Raw genomic sequence first — 22,024 nt, forward strand, 5'->3', positions numbered from 1 at the left:
GGTCAGTCAAGATGGAGACCTTACAGTCCTTCGCGTGTCAACTGCAGGAGGGAGATGTGCTGATGTCCTGGGACATCAAAAGGGGGTACCGCCACTTTTATCTCCATCCACGCATGAGAGACTTTTTCCTCTTCCGATACAACGGTCGGTACTACGCGCTACCGTTCGGCTGGGGGCGCTCTGTTCTGTGGTTCACCAAGCTGCTCCGTCCTTTGGTGAAGCACTTGCGGGAGCGCGTCGGGTACCGCATCCTGCTGTACATTGACGACTTCGCGTGTGGGCCGTCGCCGCTGGGGAGGATATCGACAAGACAGGACTGCGCGCGCGCCGGGAGGAGACTGTCAAGGCTGTTCGCAAGGTTGGGGCTCGTCAGACACCCGGGGAAGGGATGCTGGGAAGGGACGACTACGCTGGAGCATTTGGGTTGTGTGGTGGATACTGTCGCGATGAGGGTGTTCGCATCCGACAGCAAGGTAGCCCGCCTTCGCCTGCTAGCCAAGCAGCTCCTCTTGTCCGCGCAAAGGAACTGCCGGTGGGTATCGTTGAAGAAGCTGCGGCATTTTTGCGGAGTGGCTGTGTCGATGACACTGGCCATTCCGCTTTCGCGGTTCTACACAAGGAGCCTCTACTTCGACATGGCACTGTCCGGGCTCCTGGTGGAGCGCGAGGAGCGAGGGCAAAGTCGGCCGGCTGCGTCGCGGGCCGAGCTTGCGAGGCCCAGACGCTGGCAGGCAGACTGCCACGGCGCATATGCACCGTGTGGCCCGTGTGCACCGTGTGGCCCGTGTGCACCGTGTGCTCCGTGTGCCCCGTGGTCGCCGTGGACATGGGGACGCAACAAGGTTCCACGACCAGCGTCAAAAGGTGCGTCTTTGCCGACAATCGCTTCGCGACTTGCGCCACTGGCGTCCGCTGACACGGGGAGAAGGACGGGAATTGGTCAGGCTGGCGCCCGACCTCACGTTGCACTCCGATGCTGCCGACGTGGGGTACGGAGGGACACTGGGATCGCAAGTGCTGGCGGGCTCGCGGGGTTTGTGGGAGGGTCAAGGCTTTTGGACGGCAGCCGATCGCGCGCACTCGATCACTTTGAGGGAACTTCGGGCGGTTCGTCTGCTATTACAGAGGCACTTTGCCGCGTACGTCGGCCGACCGGACGTTCAGCGCCTCTTGCTGCACGAGGACAACCAGGCAGTCTGCTTCATTTTGAACGCCATGGTGTCCGCTTCCAAGCCAATGATGGCGGAGCTACGCCGGCTTCAAGTTATGCTGCAAACCGTGGGGGTGCGGATCGAAGCCCGGTGGTTGCCGTCCGCGGTCAACCGGTTCGCCGACGCTCTCTCCCGGACCTGGGATTCTGGCGACGTGCAGGCGACGGACCAGCTGCTGCAGTCGATCCAGGACGAGTACCAGGTGGACTCGGTGGTGTTCGCTCATCGCCCCCTGGGAGAAACGGCAGTCGCGCGACGGAAATACCTGGCGACGCAGATGCTGGAGGACTGGGGAGACGGGAGGGCGCGCCTGTGGAATCGTCCCTTCGACATGCTCGATCTGGTCATTGGCAAGGTTTTAGCGGATGGTGGGAAGGGCGTCTTGGTGGCTCCCCACTGGCCAGCGCAAGCCTGGCATCCGCAGTTGGTGCGTCACGCCACTACGGCCAAGGTACTCCATCCACAAGGCGCCGACTTTTCTCTACTGCGGAGTTCGAAAAATCTCAACACCGACTGGTCCGTCGTTCTCGCAACAATGGCGTGAGGGTGGTGTGGCAGGAGGGGATACGGGATGCAGTATTGAGCCGGTGTGGGGATGATGGTGCAACGGGAAGCGCCCAGACCGCAGAAGACTTGCTTTCCAACTACGGATGGAGTGACGGGACTTGGGCCAACCGCTCCAGCCAGATCAAGAAATGGTTTACCTTCTGCGACGAAGATGGACGACCGCGGCTTGGGGCGAAGGAGGGGGATGTTCTAGCATATATAGGCTACTTGCATCTCAAAGGCAGGGTCGGTCCGACGTCAGTGGCGCAGTACGTTACGGCCGTATCTCGATACCACGAGCTCCTCAACTTCGATTCCCCAACTCATACTCCCATGGTATCGGCTCTTGTCCGCGCATATGCAAACAAGGATGATCTTCAAGGCGTCGTTCATATGGCCCGGGTTGGGCTCCCGGCAGCCCTCATGAGGCAGATTGTGGAATGTGGGCTGTCTGCCGAGGACGTCGACACGGTGGGCTATTGTGCTATAGTGGTGTTTGCATTTGTCTTTCAGTGCCGGTCAGTGTCGGTCGCCTATCTGAAAGACAGCGACATCACCATAAAGGCGGAGGGAGTGAGTGCCGTGATCACTCACCGGAAAGGCAAATCTCTGTCCCGACCATTACGCCTTTCACTTCCAACCAACCCCGTATGGACCTCTACTGCTTCGCCAAACGCATTGCTTTCGAAATGGCGCTCCTTGCGTCCCGCCAATCTTGGTTTCTTCAATCTCAGACGTGGAGAAAAGGTCGGCACTGCCGATCTCGGCATTGCGGTTGAGACTGCCGTTGCCCTCGTCAACGGCGCTCCGCCGCCTGGCTGCTACTTTGCATCGCACAGCGCTCGTATCGGTGGCTTCAACGAGCTGCTCGTCCTCCAGTTCAGCCGCGAATGGATTATGACCCGTCTGGATCGGGCATCGCAGAACCAGTTTTTTGTTTACTTCAATAGCCGTATTATTGTCACCGCCGCTTCGGAGTGGTTCTTTGCGCACATGCTACCGCATGTCTAGCGCTCTCCGTGCATCCGCTACCGCTTTTATTTGCCCCCTTCGCGTCTCTGTACACGCTAGCGTGTATAGGGGTGAAACTCCCCGGAGAATAGCGAGTGGCTGTAATTACTATCAGCCAACCGAGCGTACCTCACCTCGCAGTCTCGCTGCTCCGTGGTACTTATGGCGCCATCGTGAGCCTCTTGCCAGCCCCCCTCTCCTGGCCATGTCTATTTCTCTTGCCCGCCCAGCCCCGGCTGCGCCGCCCTCTTGGTAGTTTCCTTTCTCATCATGTCTTTTTCTCTTTATGTTTTTTTTATGTTTTCTTTATGTTTTCTTTATGTTTTCCAGTTCGGTTTAATGGTTTGCGTAGCCTTTGTGTGTCCCCTCTTAACCGATGTCTCGTGACCGACTAGAACCAATAAACTACGAATATCTTCAAACCCAATTGCTAACAGCATCATGATGACAAGGGCATCACAGAGTACGGCGGAGAAAACTGCAAAACGTTCTCAGTCCATAGCGAAAGCACGCAGCTACTCCTTGTATTTGTAAATGAGTTAGTATTTTTGCCGTCACAAGTAAGTGCGAACCCTGTCTACACCGAGAATTGTGGTCAGAATGACGATACTGCACTTATTGCTCTCCTCTTCCTCATGTTAAAACCGTGTATCTCCTTTTGCAGTGGAAGTTTCTTATCCGATTTTTCTATTTCAGTCCCAAAACTGAAGTCTTTTTACCGTTACGGTTCATGTGTTCTCTCGCTGCCTGCTTCATATTATTGGCTATGTGGTCAGTTCTTACTGATACTGTACTTCCTTCTCTAAAAGTAGGGATTGGCAAGCTGGTCCCCATAGACACAGAATATTTCGTCCAGAATACTGTATTTTGTTCTGCTCGGCATGCCATCCGAACCCAAAACCTTTGCTTACTTCTGTAGCTTGTTTTTCTCTCGATTGTGTTCCTAAAAACCCATTCATTTCTTCATCGCAATGGAAAACATGTAGTATACCGTGTGCGCAACTAAGACCTCTCACAATTTTGGTGAGTAGCTTTCTGTGGACTTAAAGCTTCATCAAATCGTCCTCTCGTCATACTGAATTCTGCCATTTTGTTTCTTAACAGAAAATCTTGCTTGTCCCTGTCGGCTTCGTATCATCGATGCTGGGAAGGTAAGCTTCTAACGGGAAGGCACATGGGCAGGGCTTGGTTCTCTTTGTACAGCAGTGAAAAAGCAACACTCCTTCAATGATTGCTCAGCAATGAGGTTTCTGTAACGCAAAGAATCTGCCTGCATGCTCGTTTGTTTGGGTAGTGGACATCAAGCGTTTTGGAGAATAATTGCATATGTACAAGCGAAATCATTCGCTCTGATTCCTTGATGATTCGATGAACAATTATCGTGGGCGCTCAAACAATCAAGTTCGATAGAGCGTATGAGGGATAGGTGTCACAGTGAAATTCAGACCGAGTGCGTTCCGGGCCTATCGCACACTTTTCGGTTCTTTTTCGTTACCTGTCCGTCCAGCAATCAAATCGCGTTGGAAATCTTCATCCGGTTGCATCTGATTATCTCTCTTCAGTTTTAGGCCTGGCTTTCCAAACTTTTCTATCGTTCCGGGTCGTTTGGACAGTTTCCAGGTCGCGTCAATCCTGGAAAACAGCACCACTCCTACTTTTGGGTTGTCCGCTTTCGTGTACTCTACTGCCGCAAAACAAGACCTGGCGAGTGTATTCCTGCTTTTATACCCATTCCCAATTTTTGTCTCTCGAACTGCGTATTCCGCAATCCAATCATATGTCTCTTCATCATCATAGCGAATCTTCTTCGGATCGCGGTCTGCGTTTGGACCATCTTCTTCTCGCAGGTGCTTTCGTCTCGCGATAGTGTGTCCACTTGGAGTGTAGCATGCGATTATCTGCCGATCATTGAGATCTGACTTTCCCACAGGGATGACCGTGAAGGTGCGCTCAGACTCGTCCGTTGCTTCACTTTCTTCCCGCTGACGTTCCAGATGTGTGAGGTTGTCATCTTTATCGAACTCAATCGCCACAAACGCTTGGCCTAGAGTATCAAAATCTGGCAAAACAGGTGCAACATGAACAGGTTTGAGGTGTGCCTTTCTTCGGTCGGGGTGCCTCGGTCGCTGTCGAGCCGCTTCAAACGAATGCAGCATAGCACGTCTGCGACGTTCGCGAAGTTTGGGATCATGCTTCATATCATTCGCTAGTTTTGCCGCCTTGTCTTCGTCATCTTTCGCAGAAAGCATATGACGTGTGACGCTCGACGACCCTTGGTACTCATCGTAGCTCATAGCTCGCAGGAATGGGTTTGTGGTGGTGGGCTTCTGCTGTGGTGGACGTACACCGATCTTTTGTGATCCTCGCCTTATTGAGTCGGGGCCTGTCCTCGAACTAGTGTAACCGGGTCTTCCAGCCATGACAGAAAACAAAAGGGCATTATCGTCCATGGAGAGCTCATTTGATTTTCTGTAAAGAGCGTTTTCCACAAGGTTTGGGCGTAGCCCGTACTTTGGATCTGCGGGTATGGCGGGAGGTCGAAAGTCTTTTTCAAGATCAGAGTACACGGGGCGTGAATACGAAGCAGTGGAGAGGCGACCTAATAACATTTTTGGGTCCATAGGCGGGTCCGGCAAATCAAAGCGGAAACGTGGGCGCACATTGAAGCGAATAGGAGGTTTAGGGACTGGTCGAATTCTCTTTGCTCTTGATAGTACGGAGGAAGAAGGCTGGGAGTCTCTAACTGGCGCGCGTTGCGGCTTTTGCGGTACAGACGATCGCAGGATCTGATCGTATGGGTTCGACATCTCGTATTTGCCGGCGAGCGTGAAAAAACTTCAGTACAGGGAAGCTCGGTTACACGAGGGCAGAAATCTGAGCGAATCCTACTCGCCGCGATCTCTTACGGTGATGAATGAGAGTGCTGAGTTGATTCTGCGGAGTGGTGAGGTAAGGTAAACGTAGGTACTCAGGGGCTCAAAAAAACCGCACTATGAGCGAAGAAGGCAGGAAGGACTGAAGGCAGTAGGGCAAAAACAGGCTTACTTCAGTTTTCTCAATTCTGGAGCACAATCAAAAAGTTCAGAAAATTTAGGGTTCTCACCAGGCAGGGCGATGTCCTGCACATCTTTGACCCAAAAATGCTTGCTGTACCCAAGGGTGCCCCTGGGTACAGCAAGAATTGGGTACCGTAGCTCATTCGCGACTAGCTACATGGGCATAAACTGAATGTTGTACGCAGTGTCGCTGGTCAAGGTCTTCTTCGGCAGACATCGCTTTGCTCTATTTTTACTTGGGTTTCTTTGTGGAGGGCCGATGGATATTTATCTCAGACGGTTCAGGTGCAATCTGCCATAGTGGTCTATTCTTTAACCCGGCGGATTCGTATCGGGCTCTAAAAGAACAAGTTATTACCCCACTCCCCCCCCCTTGCTATTCACATCCATGCTTCATAAACCAATAGAATCCAGTCTGCTATAGTTCTGATAAAGACATATAATCGAAAAAACCAAGACTGCCAACACTTCGGCCTACTACAAAGCAGGACGATTCGCCCTGCACTGATACTCTCCTTTCAAGTATACAGAGATGCATGGAATGCAATTCCTCGCTTCAAAGCAGCAGAACCAGCCTCGAACTTTTGCTCGAGCTCTGTATTACCAATTCCTTTCACTGCTGCAACCAGTTGGCGAAGCAGTTCCTCTAGTCTTCGGAAGCAACGAACCACGCTTCCCTCAAACAAGTCAGATAACTTGCAAACCTCGGAGAAGCTCTGTCCTTTGCACCAGAAGTAAACCACATTCATCGCATTGGGGCTGAATGACTCGACGTAAGTCTCAATATCGATTAAAATGTTGCTTTCTTTTGTCACAGTTGCCACTCTCGTGGCAACAGTTTTTACCGTTTGGTACGCAGTTTCAAGGTCCTTTTCGAGCTTCAAATTTTCATCCTTTTTTCCTTCATCAAGGATGAAGCAGGAGCACAGAGAAACGAGAACTTCGGGAGCCATATGATTAAGGTTACCTCCCAGCAGCAGTTCCGTGATCACAAGTTCGTCTGCAGAATTGACCTCACAGGCAACACGGCCCTTGACTTGAACGATACTGTCGTTGTCCGTAAAATTGAGCCTGCGTAATACTCTTTTCATGCGCTTCAATTCTTCTTTCAGTATGATGCCTCTTGCGATTTCAAGCTCTCTTTTCACGGCCTTCACCTTGTCATTGATACCTTGCTTCTTGCGCCACTGAGACATGACTACTTCAAGACGAGGACACTTGGCTACTGGTGAAGCAATCAGCGCTTCTTCCACAGCTTCAGCCTTTCGCAGCAAAACTGGAAGGCCTTCGTCCGAAATACCTAGATCACCGAAAGGGTCTAGCATTGGTGGTCCGTCCGGGAAGCGTCGCAAAACCTCAACAACTGACGCCCCCACCGCTGCCCTACTTGCTTCTGATCGTAGATCTGCGGGTTTGTATACCCGTAATGCAGATAGACCGTCCAGATCTCTAAACGTGGAGTTCACAACAATCCATTCCTCTTTTGGTGGAGCATTGGCCTTCCGTTTGTCTTTAGATATGCTCCCATTTTCGCTCTTACTCTTGGCAGGCAACTTATACGGACGAGGTCGCTTTCCTTTGTTAGATCCGGCTTCACACCGCAACAGGACGTCAATACTATATCGTTCGTCTTCTGGCTTTTTCCGGGATGCTGACCCTTTGCGAGTGAATTGAATGATAGCACCCCATCCGTAGTCAATGTCTAATTTCTCGTCACGCACCCGTGTCAGTCGCCCAGGTTGCAGGAACGGTACGATATGCGATGGTTTGTGGATGAGGTCTCGAATCTCTTTTCGCAACTTCTCCACAACCTCCCGCAGCTTAAAATAGGTTTTGACTTCGTGTTCTTCGACCCCAAATCCCTGTCCACCAACGACCATGCTAGCCTTTTCCATCTCAAGCTCTTGAAGCTTCTTCTCATTCGCTGGGAGCGCTCTGTCCGCCTGAAATTGAGCTAATGATCTTGCTATGACGTACTCCGGATCGGCTTCTTCTGCTCGCAAGAGATTGAGAAGCATGTTGTAACCAAGCCGAAAAGTAGATTTCAATGGTTCCGCAGATCCGCTCATGATATTCTTGGCCATTGTTGGCTCAATCTTCTCGTCACACATAAGAATCGCAATCCCTTTGGCATCTATTCCTCTTCGACCAGCACGCCCACTCATTTGCACGTACTCTCCTCCAAGGATTGGCCTAAATTGTGACCCATCGAACTTTCGATACTGAGAGAACACCACAGTACGAGCGGGCATGTTGAGCCCCATTGAAAACGTCTCAGTTGCAAACAAGCATTTTAACAGGCCCTCTTGGAACAAGATTTCTACCACCTCTTTAATGATTGGCAGCAGTCCAGAATGATGTATGCCAACTCCCTTCTTCAGCAGTGGAAGAATCGCCGTAATCTGAGGGAGGCTTTGATCCTCGACATTTAGAGATGAAACAGCATTCTCGAAGACCTTGCTAACAAGCTCCTGTTCTTCTTCGTTGTTGCATTCAAGCTGAGCCATTTGCATGGCCATTGCTTCACAGTCTCGTCGTGAAAACGAGAAAACTATCACTGGATGATAGTCGCGATCCATGATCATCTTCACAACTTTGAAGCAATCCGATTTGCCAGGAACGCCAGAGTCTCGACGATTCTTCTTTTTTTTCACAAGAGCCCCACCGCCGCCGCTACCGAGCTTGTCATTCTTGTTCGACCCCATCTCGGTCATTGCTTTCTCAAATGCATCCATTTTGAAGTTGCCTTTGTCATCGACTATTAGGTGTAAGGCCTCACCGCCAGACGGGAAGAGATAATGCTGCAGAGGCACTGGTCGCGTGTCGGTGTAGATCGTATGGCACGGTTGATTCTTGAGATGCGCAATCCATTCAGAAAATTCCCTGGCATTCGGAATCGTCGCGCTAAGAAAGACAAAACGGACATTCTGTGGGACGAGAATGATTGTTTCCTCCCAAACAACTCCTCTTTCCTGGTCTCTCATGTAATGAACTTCATCAAAAATAACCCATGACACCTCGCGCACAACTTCCGAGCCCCGGTAGAGCATACTGCGCAAAATTTCAGTAGTCATGACGAGACATGAAGCGTTTTTGTTGATAGTTACATCTCCTGTCATGAGGCCAACATCGCTGAACTCATGCTCAAGTTCTCGAAACTTTTGGTTACTCAACGCCTTGATCGGGGATGTGTAAATAACACGTTGCTTCTCGCGTAATGCCGTGGCGATTGCATATTCTGCGACAACAGTCTTTCCAGCACTGGTATGGGCCGCTACAAGTACGCTTTCATTTCGCTCAATGCATTTGACGCTCTCTCTCTGAAAAGCGTCGAGCGTGAATGCATATTCCTTCGCGGGCTTATGGTCAGCCGGTTGAGCCATCTTATCAAAATCGTATGGTTCTGGATAGCCTGCTGGCAGAGAAACATCATGCTGGCAATAAGTCTTAAGCATTATGGGAGATTCTCCCAATTTCGTAGCTGCTCCTTCTGCTCCTGGAGCATTGCCGCTTGCCGCTGATGATACGCGAATTCCGAATGAGTGAGGCATACTTCGCTGGGAAGATTCACGCAGGTGCCTCTCTAGTTCCCTCGGTTTCTTCTCTGGTGGCCCATCCAAAGTAAGGTCCTCGACTGCCGGAGCTGTGTCTACCTCACGCGGACGCTTGGATCCCATTTTCAAATACAGCCAGGTGGCAAGCCCGTAGTTGCAAAAATATGTTTGTCCGCAAGAGCTTGAAAAGAGATCGGAGTGGCTGTCGCAAACTGGGACGTTTGAAAATGGTCAGCCTGAGCTGCGGTGCGGCAGAGTGGAGTCAGCAGCAGCAGGATGGTGCGACGAAAAAAGGTAGAGTGGCAGCGCCGAAGGGGATCAAGGACGGAGCCGCGCGTCGTGGCATACTGTACACGCGCAAGGCTGTTGATTCGCTACGGCACGAGAAATGCTTCAATTGGTTGTTGCGTGGAATTTTGTATGATCGATTCTGGCCAATCTCGGTGGAGAGAGAGAAAAGTTTACCGAACATGCAAAACTGCTTCTTCATTGCAGATTGGATCTTTGCCAATCTCAATACTCAGGGCACCTCATGTGCACGAAGGGTGTGCACCTCAAACTATGAACCATGGCATCCTGTTGCAATCTTTGAACCTCCTTCTTCCAAGTTTTGATTTCCTAGACGCTTATCGCTCGTGCAATGCCAGCATCTTCTTGTTTACCCCCTCTCATTGTGGGCTGTGGGAGCACAGTCGTAGACAATTTTCGCTTCATATCTCGGTGAGTATTCTCGCATTCTCACACTTATTGAAAATGTAATTCTTTCTAACTATCCCGAAGGTTTCCCACCCCCGGTGAGAAGGTATTCCTTGCTTCGCACCCAGCCCCTATTTCAACGGCTGGTGGGGTGACCCTCAATCATCTTTGTTGGGCCTCGCATCTCGGAGCTTCCTGTGCTCTATTAGCTAAACACGGCTTTGACTCGAATGCGGACATAATTACTTCTTACTTGAGAAAGCATCATATTGACGCCAAGTATGTCAGTAGAGAGTTGGGTTGCAAAACCGCGGAGAGCACCGTTTATGTGGAGGACGACGGCACGCGTACTATATTCATGTTCAGTGGAAGCATTGCAACTCTTACGGGTGAAGAGGTCAAGAGCTTGTGGGGTGGTATGGATGGACCCTTGGCCAAGGCAGCAATTGTCACATCTGAAATTAGTCAAATTCCACTCTGCGGGGCCGCAGCTGTCTTCAGCAAGGGTCGTGAACATGGGGCTATTGCGGTGCTTGATGTCGATGTACCCCCCGATATCGCTTGTCAAGATTCCAGGCTCGGCACACCAGAGCAGTTCAAAGAAGTCCTTGGTTTGGCTCACGTATTGAAGATGCCAAAGGCTGTGGCAGAGCAATTGACCGATTTCATGCATCTGAATCCATGTTCCAGTGACTCTTGCGAGATAGCCTCTGCAATCGCAAAAGAATCAGACGCCGAGCTCGTCGTTGTCACAGATGGATGTCACGGGGCAGTGGGTGTGCTACCAGACGGAGTGCAAGTGACAGTTCCCGCACACAGGGCAGACCATGTCAGGGACACGACGGGGGCCGGGGATGCCTTTCTTGGAGGAATGCTCGCTCAAGCTGTTTCAGATCATAGAGTGCGCCTGCCAAAATGCAAAGACACATTAACAGAAATGCTTCAGTGGGGTTCAAAGTGCGCGTCCTTATGTGTCGGACAAGCTGGAGCATTGCCACCTTTGCTTGACGGAGGTGAGGAAACTTCGTATGGCATGTAAGGGGGAATACCATTGCCATTTTAGTATCGTTTTAGAGCAAAAGAATCAGAAGTGGACAAAAATTTCAATGCGTTTCCCTTGCTGTACACATGTTATTGTTGCAGAAAGAAGTCTGTAGATTTCCCAGCATAAGACAAATTTTCTACTTTACAAAATGATTACTTTCGCTTTTTGGAACTCTTCTTCTTAGAAGATTTCCCCTTTCCTTTGTTCTCCTTCCTCTCTTTCAGATGTTTTGTTCTCCTTTCTTGTTTTGCAATTTTTTCCTTCTCCAATGCTTCCACACGCTTCGCCCACTCCTCTTTACTCTTCTCCGTCTTCCGTCGTTCTTTCCTTATTGATTTTTTGAGTTTCTTGACGTCGTCCTTGACTGCGACTCCGGTTACTCTTTGAAGCGCTTTATCCATTTCGAGATCTACAACGGCATCGGTGCTCGATTCTTTGGCAGGTCGAACCATCGTCTTCTGCGAGCCAGAAATGCTTTTGACCGAGCTTGTATTCGTACCATCCTTCAAATTACTCTCCCTTGTGGCCTTTTCCAGCTGTAGCTGTAGTTCGCGCAGCTTTCCTCCTGTTAGCTTTCTTCGTTTCACTTGGTTCCTCTTTTGCTCTGCTGAAAATCCCGCTAATCGTGTTGTCTCCAGTGTAACTGAGTCATTTGCCTCTGTGCGACCCCCCGTTTCGCTTTCATCTTGCGATTCCGATTGCTTTGGTTGCTTATGCCCGGGAATGGCGGTAGCCCCTTTCTCTTTTTTGATGTTTTCGAACTTTTTCTCGCGACGAGTTTTCTTAACTTCCTTTGCTTTCTCTTCCTTTTTTTCTTCTCTCTTCCTCTTTCGATGCGCTCTAATTTCTATTTGGGTCTCATCGTCAGCTTTCCGATCCGAGCGTTTCTCATTAATCTTTTCTTGAAGCTTCTTACGAATAGCTGCGCGGTCCGCGGGCTCGTCCTGGTCTCGTACAACAGACGTCGCAGATTTCCGCTTGTTCCGTGATGGCTTGGGCTTCTTGGAGGCCTTTTGCTTCTTCACTGAATCCTTGCCGTCAATTCCCACGGATAGCGCAGTAGGCTTGTCCCCACCGTATACAGCTTTTGGGATTAGGCTCAGAACACCCCTTATCCATTGGTGGTCTTCATCCGTTATTCCCGGCTGTGCCGAAGTCATTTTTTCTTTCGCTTTCCACGCGACTGTAAGTTTGCGGCAGGTGAAACTCTGATGCCGCACTCCAATACGTGCAAACAAGCGGACTTTTAGAACGACGCCCTGCGCGAGTGCAAGAAGTGAGCCCTTCCGATGGGAGGAACAAAGAAAGAAGTTCTAAGCTACGCCGCCGCCTTCACTACAGTATTCATTACCCCATTACCAGCGCTCTGTACGGGCGGTCCTGTATAGGGCCAGTACTGTCAGTGCTTTAACAACTTACAGTTTCATTATTCGATCCTTTTGAAAATATTTCTATGAAACTTGAAAAGGTGTGTTTTATTTCGTTATATTTTTTTGACAAGTGGTTAGATGCGGTATTCTAATTGCGAGGCAAAGGCCGTGTCCCTGCTGGCCTTTTTCCAATACTGCACCACACCCACCCGCCACTCTCCCTTCCTTCGAGAATCCCCATCCTGCAATCCCATCCTGTTTGAACCTCGAATCCGTGTTCTGCCATACGAGTCTTCAACATGTCGGCGACTACCGGCTTGACGGGACCTCCCCAGCCTCCACCGAAAACCGTCCGGCAGGAAGTTGCTCCGAAGGGCGGATACGCGCCTATTAACGTAGCTCGCAACGTCCCGAAATCCATTGGTGGTAGCGCCGGCTTGTTGTTGGTAGGAACTGCTGCTATGATGTCGTACGGATTCTACAAGGTCGGAACTTTTAATGTTAAGCGGAGGTCCGTTTCGAAAAGATTTCAGATCGCTTAAACCATCAATCCCTCGGGATGTGGATTCATTGCCTTGTTCCAGTGTGCTAACCGCTATCCGATGCGTTTTGCGATTGGCAATCCTTTGTGCAATTCCAGGATGTTGAGACAAGAAAAGAAAGAAGTTCGATTCGCGATTACTCCGCTGCTACAGGCTGAGGAAGACGTGCGGTTTGTTGCTCAGGTACGTTAGAAACTCAATGCAACTTTGTGGACCTCGAAGTTCTACCCGCTTTTAGGAATGCGATATCATCTTGAAGAGATATGCGACGCTAACCATTTATATCCGCTCTATTTCTCTCCATTTTCAGAGGAAGGAGTATCACGAATGGGAAGCTGACGTCATGAAAGACGTACCTGGCTGGGAGGTTGGTAAGAATGTCTACAAAACAAGAAATTTTGTGCCACCGACACCTGTGCTCGCCCCGTATAAGCATGACTAGATCAACTAGAACATACGAGATTCTCAAGTTCTCTAAAGCACTTCAACACCACATCATTACGCGTTTTCCACCCCTTTTTGCAGATTTAATTTTTTTGGGAGGCGTGTTGAAATAGAGATCTCGCAGCAATTCTGCCGGCGCCAACCACTTCAAAGATACCACTCTTTGCATGCACAGTTTTCTTTATGCTGCCGTGGCCCTGCAAAGCATGTACCACGTATCTGTGTGGTTTCGTTGGCATTAAGCGGTGCACCGTGAGTCAGAACAGGTCTCCGTGATAAGTTTGAACATATCAACCCAGCCTCAAGCAGTTGTAGCGCCGAGAAGGAGCGAAGACGGATCAGGCCCACTGCACAAGTTTACCCAACTTTCTTTCTCCCATGAGGGGTGCGAGTGTCACTGCATGGGTTTCGCCATGGCCGGGACCAATCAAGTTGAGTACAGGGCATGTTCATGTTTGGCGAGCGAGGTTGTCCGACCCCGCTTTCATTCGGATGCAACAACTATACCTCTCTGATGAAGAGAAGCAGCGCGCCAGCAGGTACAGAAATGGGAATGTATGTGCAATAGTAGATCCAGTCTGTCACGTGAACTAAGTGTTGCTCTTAAAACAAAAATGCTGACTGCATGTGTACTTCCTATCTCTACTTGTCATTCGCTGGACGAAGTCGCAGACGAGCTACATGGCATGCCGGACATGTTTACGCGATATTCTTGCAAGATATCTTCGCGACACAGCTCCTTCGCGAATAGTCTTTAGCAAAACAGCAAATGGAAAACCAGTCCTCGCTAACCCCAACGAACGCTTATTTTTCAACGTGGCTCATACGGTTGACACTGCGCTGATCGCAGTGTCCAGCACTGTTGCTGTTGGAATAGATGTTGAGCTCAGTTCAAGAAGAGTGCGTAACGTTTCTTCTCTGATGAGAAGATGCTGCACGGAACAAGAGAGAAAGGCATTGATTGAGAAGTCTAGAGACGACGCTGGGAAAATAAGTCAAACCCTCCTGATGCACAATTTTGTGAAGCTTTGGACTTGCAAAGAGGCCTTCGTCAAATGTACTGGGGAGGGGATATCAAGGGGACTTACTACTTTCGAGGTGGAAGAAGACGAAGAAATCTATCGGATTGCATCTGTTGGCGGGGACCGAAAGGCTGCAGGGAAATGGTCCGTGTATCATCTTCAAGCAGATCCCGACCATATCGCTACCGTAGTTGCAGCCACCGGCAAACAACTTGAACTTCATCAAATCGACTGGAACTCAACAAACGAAGAGTGTTGTCGGTCCTGACAGATGGTTATATTCGATAGCCGAAATCGATGTATATGTGCCTTATTTATTCGAATTTTGAGATTGAGTTGTGTTTTGCGAGCACACAACCGTGAAGAATTCGGAGCTCTAGCACTCTTAGCGTACCGTTAATTGATGAGCTGATCGATTGCCCTGAAAACAGGCAAGTTCATGCGTACAATCTCGCGACGAAACAAGGTTAAAATGGCGTTTTGTACATGGATCCCGTCAATACGTCATAGCAATGACGCGAAATGGGCCGTCTCACTGCTTGATTGCAGGCGTCAGCGTCGAAAAGTCTCGCAGCATTCCCGGATCGCAAAAGCTGTCATGCTTCCTCCCGCACCGACTGTAGTAGTATTGACATGGGCATGCAGCCTTTCGGCCATTCCTCAAGCTGCAAGAGGTCCACCAGCTGCGTTTTTCGGAGCAGCATTGCTTGCAAACCTCTCTCTTTTCCCTACGGATGCCGTCGTCTTCACGAAACTGCTTGAGCTGGCTCCTATAGCCGTTTGTCTGCTTCTTTTGCAACCATCCTCGACTTCTCTAAATCAAAGGTCTGCTCCGGAGGTGCGCCAGCTCATGATTGCCTTCGTCATCGGTGCTGCAGGCACAACTATGGGTGCCATATTAGCCGGACTTCTGCTCCCGCTTCAACCAGAAGCAGCCTGGCAGATGGCGTCTGCATTCGCCGCAACATATATTGGAGGGTCGGTGAACTATGTCGGTGTGGTACAAGCACTGAACATACCAAAAGATCTGGCAGCGGCTGGGCTTGCAGCCGATATGGGGGCGATGTCGCTATACTTTACAGGGCTTTTTTCTCTCGCGTCAAGAGTACGGTCTGAACAGCATGACTTGCCACTATCAAAGGAAAAGAATGTCACTTCTCGCCAAACGCATCAATTTAGGGAGCATGCTCAGCTTGTTCTCGTCCCAGTACTTATCACTGCTTGCGTCGCAGTATTCTCATGTATAGCAACGAACAGCCTCATGCTCCCTGCTGGGTCAAATCTCATGATTATGTCAGGTATCTCGCTCTTGTTATCGCGATCAAGACGTCTGCAGCCGCTCTTGGGTCTCTCCGCCCGCATTGGAGATGTTATAGTGACAGCTTTCTTTATCGCTCTAGGTACCACGGCCCGACTCTCCGCCGTAGCTGGAGCGTCCCCAATGGTTGCCTGTATTGCTGCTGTGGTGCTTGCTGTTCATGCTCTTATAATGCTCTTGGTTGGAAGAGGCTTCTTCCGTCTTCCGCTTAACATATTGCTGCTGGCCTCAAACGCGAACGTTGGTGGTGCTACCACAGCTGCAGCATTTGCAGCTGCTTACGGTTGGCGTGGGCTCATCGCAGGGGCCATTCTTGCAGGCACCTTTGGATACCTAGTTGGGACGCCTGTCGCGTTGCTCCTCTTTCATTCATTCTCCAGGTTGCGGCCCAGCATCTCTTAAGACAAATAAAGAGTGTACATTTCTTGTTCAGTTGAATCAAGAGGGGACATTTCATAGTCAACACGGTCGTTAAATCTGTGACAATCCGTAGTTTATGGCTGCTGCTATTGTTTTGCTATCGAGGCGTATTTTCGAATGAACTGAAACGGTAACCCAGCCGTCTTCAGAGAATAAAGTATCCGGCATCTTGACGCTCCATTGCAGTATGTTACTGTGATTTATTAGACAGTGTCACCTGCCGGGTGACACTGCCTAGAACAAAACATGGCAACAGACAAAAGAAACAATCATGGTACATGGTTCTTGAACAAGGGGTGAAGAGTGCAGACGCACTTCACAAAATAGTGGTATGGACTTGGGGGTGTCCCATTTCCAAACCCCAATGCGAGGGAGCGGTCAAATATCTGCGTTTCCTGATGTCTGACACAGCTTTCCACTAAGGACACAAGCAACGATTTTTTATTGTATCGACCAAGAAAAGTTTGGACGTTGATTTGTGCATGTGTGGATTGAAGACAAAGCTTCTGGAAGGCATATTCACGGAGTGAAACCGTCATGGTTTTCTGCAATTTGTTCAAAATGAGTATATTGGCCTGTACGGAAGGGAAATGAACAAGCACGGAGTGACAATGTTCCAAAACCCTGTTTACATATAGTTTTTGATCTTTTAACAAGATCACGCGTCAACTAGTGAACATGATTGATATCGAGCTTCTCGCACTATTAAATCAATTCTGCGCTTAAGGTTTACTCGAGGCTCCCTTTCCGGGAAGATAAATCGTTCTGCATTTCCATATTTCAGCCTATGCATAGATATCTTCAAGCATTCGAGACGCCCTAATAGTCGAAATCGAAAAGCCCTCTTAATGGAGTATAAGAGACTATATATGTACCTTGTTGAAAGCATCTCTGCCTTCTCCAGGCTATGAATGCACTAGTGCCTTGGGCATGTGAATGTTCCTTTCCATTTTCAGAAGATATATTTTTTCATTAAGGCAGTGCAGAATCCTTCAGCGGCTTCGCGAAAGAATGCAAACCATCCGTAATCGGCGATTTATACCCCTAGAGTAAGGCATTCAATGTTTGCATTGAGAACCAACAGTCAGTCTTTGCATGGAACGAAAGCCTGTAGTTCACTCCTTATATTCTGAAAGGTTAATTGAGAATTGTGAGAAGAAAAGGAAGCTTCTTTGGCAATGGCGAAACATCAGTAAATATTATCGCTATACACAGGGGTCGCTAGCTAGTGAAGAAAAACCCCAAAGCATACGAACTCAGATGTGCGCCAAACCTCCACACTACTTCAGATAGTTGCAAGCGCAGATATTCAGGAAGTGGGGACAAAGAAACGATTGTCTTTCTGGACTACAATACAGCCATTGCAGTATGCCTATCTTCATGCTGGCGCAGGTGTTGTGTCTCCGGAACAATACTGTGCATGCAGAACATGTCTAACCCTAAGGTCGTCCGTAAAATAACACGTTTTTTTCCATTTGCCCACAAACTCGCTGGACGTACAGTAAACCCGAGATTGAAAAATTCTGCCACGGGTTTTGCGGACTGACCATCAGCAAGGTACTGTACCTGCCCGCAATAAACGCAAGTTTGGTACATCGTTGTGCCGCCTGACGGATCACGTGCACCTGCGTGAATACTCGCTGAAGCGAATATTGTAGCTCGCCACAAAGATAGAAAGGTTTTCAGTCGAAAGGGCGATGTGTTTCGTCTTCTTGACAGGCTGAGGGGGGCCGTTTGGAGAGGGCCGCTTTTTAGAAGCTTCTACTTGTCTATCTTTCGCGGTTGCTTCGGCGGCATCTGTGGCAGATCCTGTCGTGCTTTGATCCGTTGATGGACTCTGCGCAGATGAAGCGATAAGGGCGTCCATGACGCATATCGATACGACCCGTGCAGTCTGAGACTCGTTTGTGCTGATGAAAAGCAGCACCGGAAAACCCACTTCGTTTTCCTTCACGATAGGTCGATCCGGTACTGCTGTGATCAGGCGAATGTGAAACTCGTGGAAAACTCACATGCCCCCAGTTTTCGGTAGGGGGGGGGGGGGGGGGGGGGGCGGTCGCGATATAGTGCTACCCTGTGCCAGTGGGCCGAAAACGGCACTATATCGAACCAGGCACTATAAGATAATGAGATTTACGCTTTTTTGCAGCCACTTCCTTCCATCATCACCCATCTAACTTCAAAACTACTTCCCCTTGCCCAAATGAGGTCAGACTGGTGGTGATGGATGCTCTGCGTTTGCTAATCAACTGAGAGGAGATACAGAATCTCTAGCCGTACTGGGTCAGAGACACCCCGAATTTCCTTTTATTGGTGCGGCAATACACAGATTTTTAGAAAAAGGTCTATTTGGTAATTTGACTGGCACCAGAAAGACCGAGTAACGCGGACGCGGAAACGTTGATGGGGAATGATGAGGAGTTGACGCACTTTGGGGAGGGGCTATTGTGCGCCTTTGGAACCGCAGGTGATCGTGCCCGCTTCTTGGTCGAGTTGCCAGGCTTTGAGGCCTTGCCACTTTTCATACGTTCCAACCTTTTTTGCTCCATCAGTTTTTTCGCTTCTGCCTTCTGTTCTTTCTGCAGTTCTCTTTCTTTTTGCCGGGCAGCGTTTTCCCCCGCCTTTTGTCGCTGTAGCCGATCCTCCTCAATGTTTTCTGCTTCCTGCGCACAGTAAAATCGCCAAACGTCAGATAAATTGCAAGCGTCCCCAGCTGAATCGTTTCTCTTCTGCCCATGTCACCCTTTGCTTTTGGTCCATGTGGCCTGGGAGCACTTGCATTTATGACAATCTTGTTAACGCTATCATGATTTGCATCTCTGCCCCTATTATTGCAAGTAAAGCGGACTTTTCGTTGTTGACAATTTCTTTCAGCTTTTCGAAGACAGCTTTGTCATTCTGCCTCTGTACTGCGGATGCGCCACAATTCGATAAAGGCCTTTGTAGGGCTTCCCGTAGCACTTCCTTACGAATACGATCGTTTTCAAACCGTTTAAGAAACCTATAGCCCATTGGTCTCACTTCAGTAAATTTACTGCTCTCTACCGTCGGTCTTTGGCCATTGCGTCCCGTCTGTCCATTTGCTTGGCACGCGCTGCCTGATGACGCATTCCAATCGACATCGGAGGGACATGGATTGTGCGTAACTGGAGACCTGTCTCGTGAACAGGACGAGAAGGTGTTTGATCGTGGATCGAATACTACTGTTTGCCTTTAATGGTGTTGTGTGCCCGCCATTTTTGTTGGCGGTACGGGGAGAGGCGAGGAGGCAACATTGCAGGGAACTGTAGACGTGGAGAATGCTCCAGGCCCCGGAGCGTTTCCCTGGAGTCCAGCGATGAATGACTGCACCGATTGTCCGCACTGCGCTTACCTCTCAGTGGCATGCTTTCGTACAGTGAGAGCAACGAGAACTGAATCACCAAATTACAGTGCCTCCTACGATATAGTGCTATAGCGTGACATACCTCTAGCTATGGCACTATTGGGGGGATGGCACTATATAAAGGAGGCTCAAATACATATATTTGGGGACAAAGCACACTGCTAAGAGCATCTCCACCGCGCAGGCAAATTGTGGCCATTTCTAAAAATATGGCGACTCAGGCTTGAGTTTGGTCTCCACCGCGCAAATCTGCACACAAATTTGTTTCACAAATCGTATGATAAATGGGATTTGTGTCTTGACGGCACACATACTTTTTGATTTTGTGGCGCGTCACGTCACAAATCCCATTTTTTGGCAACACTCTTCTGTTTGAACGGGCTGATTTTTTGTTACTTTTAGACACCGAAACAGCAAGAACGCGGGAAGCCACGGGTACACCTGACCCGCCCAAAACGTCTGAGCATGCCAAATGCGCAGTGGACGGTCTATGCTCGCACTGCACATGCCCGCATCCACCCGCACGCAGACATTGTGCACGCGTTAACACTCATTTATTATGGGAGTCCGCGGGCGTGGATGGGGGCTAACTGAACTCGACCATCTGGCAAAGGCGTGGGTGGCGACGCGGCCGGGTACGCTTCGGGCGGCGAGGACAAGTCTGGGTGGAAGAGGTCAGCGTCGACGAACTGGACCTCGGCTTTGTGTCCTGCTGGTCGGGGTGGCGGGCAGCCCAGAAGTCGGGGCGCGGGACGTCTAGGTGCGGATCGGGGGCGGGTGCGACGCAGTGCGCGGTGGAGACCGCGACGCGATTTGCGCAACAGCGATTTGTGGTACTTTCGCAAACGGAATGCGCAAAACGAATGCCCATGTGGGAGCCTGACAAGTGTCCAAATATAGAAACAATTTGCCTATGCGGTGGAGATGCTCTAACACAAACACAACAAAGCCTGTATAACACAACCAAATAACTTCATCCTTTGAGTACTGAACCATGCCGGATGATACACGTGTGAGCTTATGATAACCTGCGCCAGAGGGTGAGCCATAGCACTATATAGAGGGAAGCACTACTAAAGTAGGCACTATTGAGCGACCCCCCCCTGTAGCCTTTTTTACCAAATAATACTTTTCTGGAGTGGTACAGTAAGATAGTAGCTGCCGAGCCGTCGCACTGACTTCCTCCTTTTTCGCAGCCATAAATGCCAGCCTACACTTTTGCAGATTTCCAATTGCATCATCGATTCTGCCTTTTTCCGCCATAGTCTCTCTTCGAGTTAGCAACTGCATAATATATTTCCGCGGCGGCAGCGGCTCTCGGGCAGCACGTCCATCCAACTGCCTCTCTGGAGTCCCTTCGTTTTTGGCTCAAAATTCGTGCCACCCGCAGAAAGGTAGCACTATATCGGAGCTGGCACTAACAAAGATGGCACTATATCGCGACCCCCCCTGTATGAGTTTTGCCAAACGCGTTGTCTGAAATTTTTTGTCCCACTAAGAGCATCGGCAGTGGCCCGCTGGTATGGGGAGTATGAGCTGTTACCCGCTGCATGTTACCCGTGCTCACGGATCATAGCATCCCCACCGGCACTTGATCAAATCAGCAAATTACTTTATTTGCTTTTTTTCCTCCGAAATGCAACCCTACTCGTCCAAAAACAGAGGAAAAAATATAGCACCCTCCGAAAAACGGAGGCAAATATCCGGAATGCCTCAGGTGCTATCCTACAAATAGTTTATGACTTTCCAAGTGCAAGTAAACCATTGGGCAACTTTTGGCGCGAAACCAGGAAATGTACAGTGAAAGTAAACACTGTTCGCGCTAATCCGGACAAATACATATCCCCGTTGGTCTCTATGCTCTCTACAACTGGTAAAATCATCACCAATTGGTGAGCAAACAGTCTCGATACTTTGAAAGTCCAACCGGTACTCCATGAATTCCACACCTGTTCCTGGAAATGGCGTTCCAATCGTGGCCCATGCTTTCGCTTCGACTTCCCCTTGTACGTCAAAGAAAACGCGGTCGGTTCTGCCATCCGAATGTATTCATCCACCGAGTCGGCTGTGATGCCATATGCAAGTAAACGCAGCGCTGCTGTGGCTTTCTGGTGGCAAGTAAATCCCTTTCGTTTCGTACAGTCCTCGCGCTGTACAAAATAAATATCACTTGTCGGTATTGCCGCGATAATTCTGTCGAACACAGACCGCGATATGCGGAATCTACGCTGAAAATGGTGAGCAGTGTAGGTTGGAGTTGGTGCAAAGTAATCATTGTGCAAACGCAGAGCAGCTGATTCTCTGCCTCTTTCAATATTTCCACAACGACCAGCACGGGAGCCTCTGCGGATGACTTTGTCGTCACTGTCGTCGTCACTACTCGAGAAAAGCTGTATTGGGTCGT

The 22,024-nt window shown here is 49.7% G+C and overlaps 4 protein-coding genes; 2 read left to right on the plus strand and 2 right to left on the minus strand.

The window, feature by feature from the left end:
- Positions 1–3,455: 3,455 nt before the first annotated feature.
- On the minus strand, positions 3,456–5,967 carry CHC_T00008035001 (hypothetical protein). Its single transcript, XM_005711875.1, has 3 exons — positions 5,839–5,967; positions 4,239–5,575; positions 3,456–3,729 (listed from the first exon to the last, which is right to left on the minus strand). Exons 1-3 carry the CDS (start codon positions 5,965–5,967, stop codon positions 3,456–3,458), a joined length of 1,740 nt encoding a protein of 579 aa, XP_005711932.1.
- A 375-nt stretch (positions 5,968–6,342) lies between these two features.
- CHC_T00010189001 (superkiller viralicidic activity 2-like 2, putative) lies at positions 6,343–9,501 on the minus strand. The gene has a single exon (XM_005711876.1). The coding sequence runs from the start codon at positions 9,499–9,501 to the stop codon at positions 6,343–6,345; it is 3,159 nt and encodes a 1,052-aa protein (XP_005711933.1).
- Positions 9,502–10,741: 1,240 nt separating this feature from the next.
- CHC_T00008037001 (hypothetical protein) lies at positions 10,742–11,113 on the plus strand. Its single transcript, XM_005711877.1, has one exon. The coding sequence runs from the start codon at positions 10,742–10,744 to the stop codon at positions 11,111–11,113; it is 372 nt and encodes a 123-aa protein (XP_005711934.1).
- Positions 11,114–12,788: 1,675 nt separating this feature from the next.
- Positions 12,789–14,107, plus strand: CHC_T00008785001 (GRIM-19 superfamily protein, accessory subunit of the mitochondrial membrane respiratory chain NADH dehydrogenase, involved in animal cell death programs). XM_005711878.1 is given in 4 exon segments: positions 12,789–13,000; positions 13,130–13,214; positions 13,342–13,473; positions 13,474–14,107. 3 exon segments carry the CDS (start codon positions 12,789–12,791, stop codon positions 13,471–13,473), a joined length of 429 nt encoding a protein of 142 aa, XP_005711935.1. The 3' UTR covers positions 13,474–14,107.
- Positions 14,108–22,024: the final 7,917 nt, after the last annotated feature.

This window comes from Chondrus crispus, genomic scaffold (genome assembly GCF_000350225.1).
Source record: "Chondrus crispus Stackhouse genomic scaffold, scaffold_92, whole genome shotgun sequence".
Classification (NCBI taxonomy): domain Eukaryota; phylum Rhodophyta; class Florideophyceae; order Gigartinales; family Gigartinaceae; genus Chondrus; species Chondrus crispus.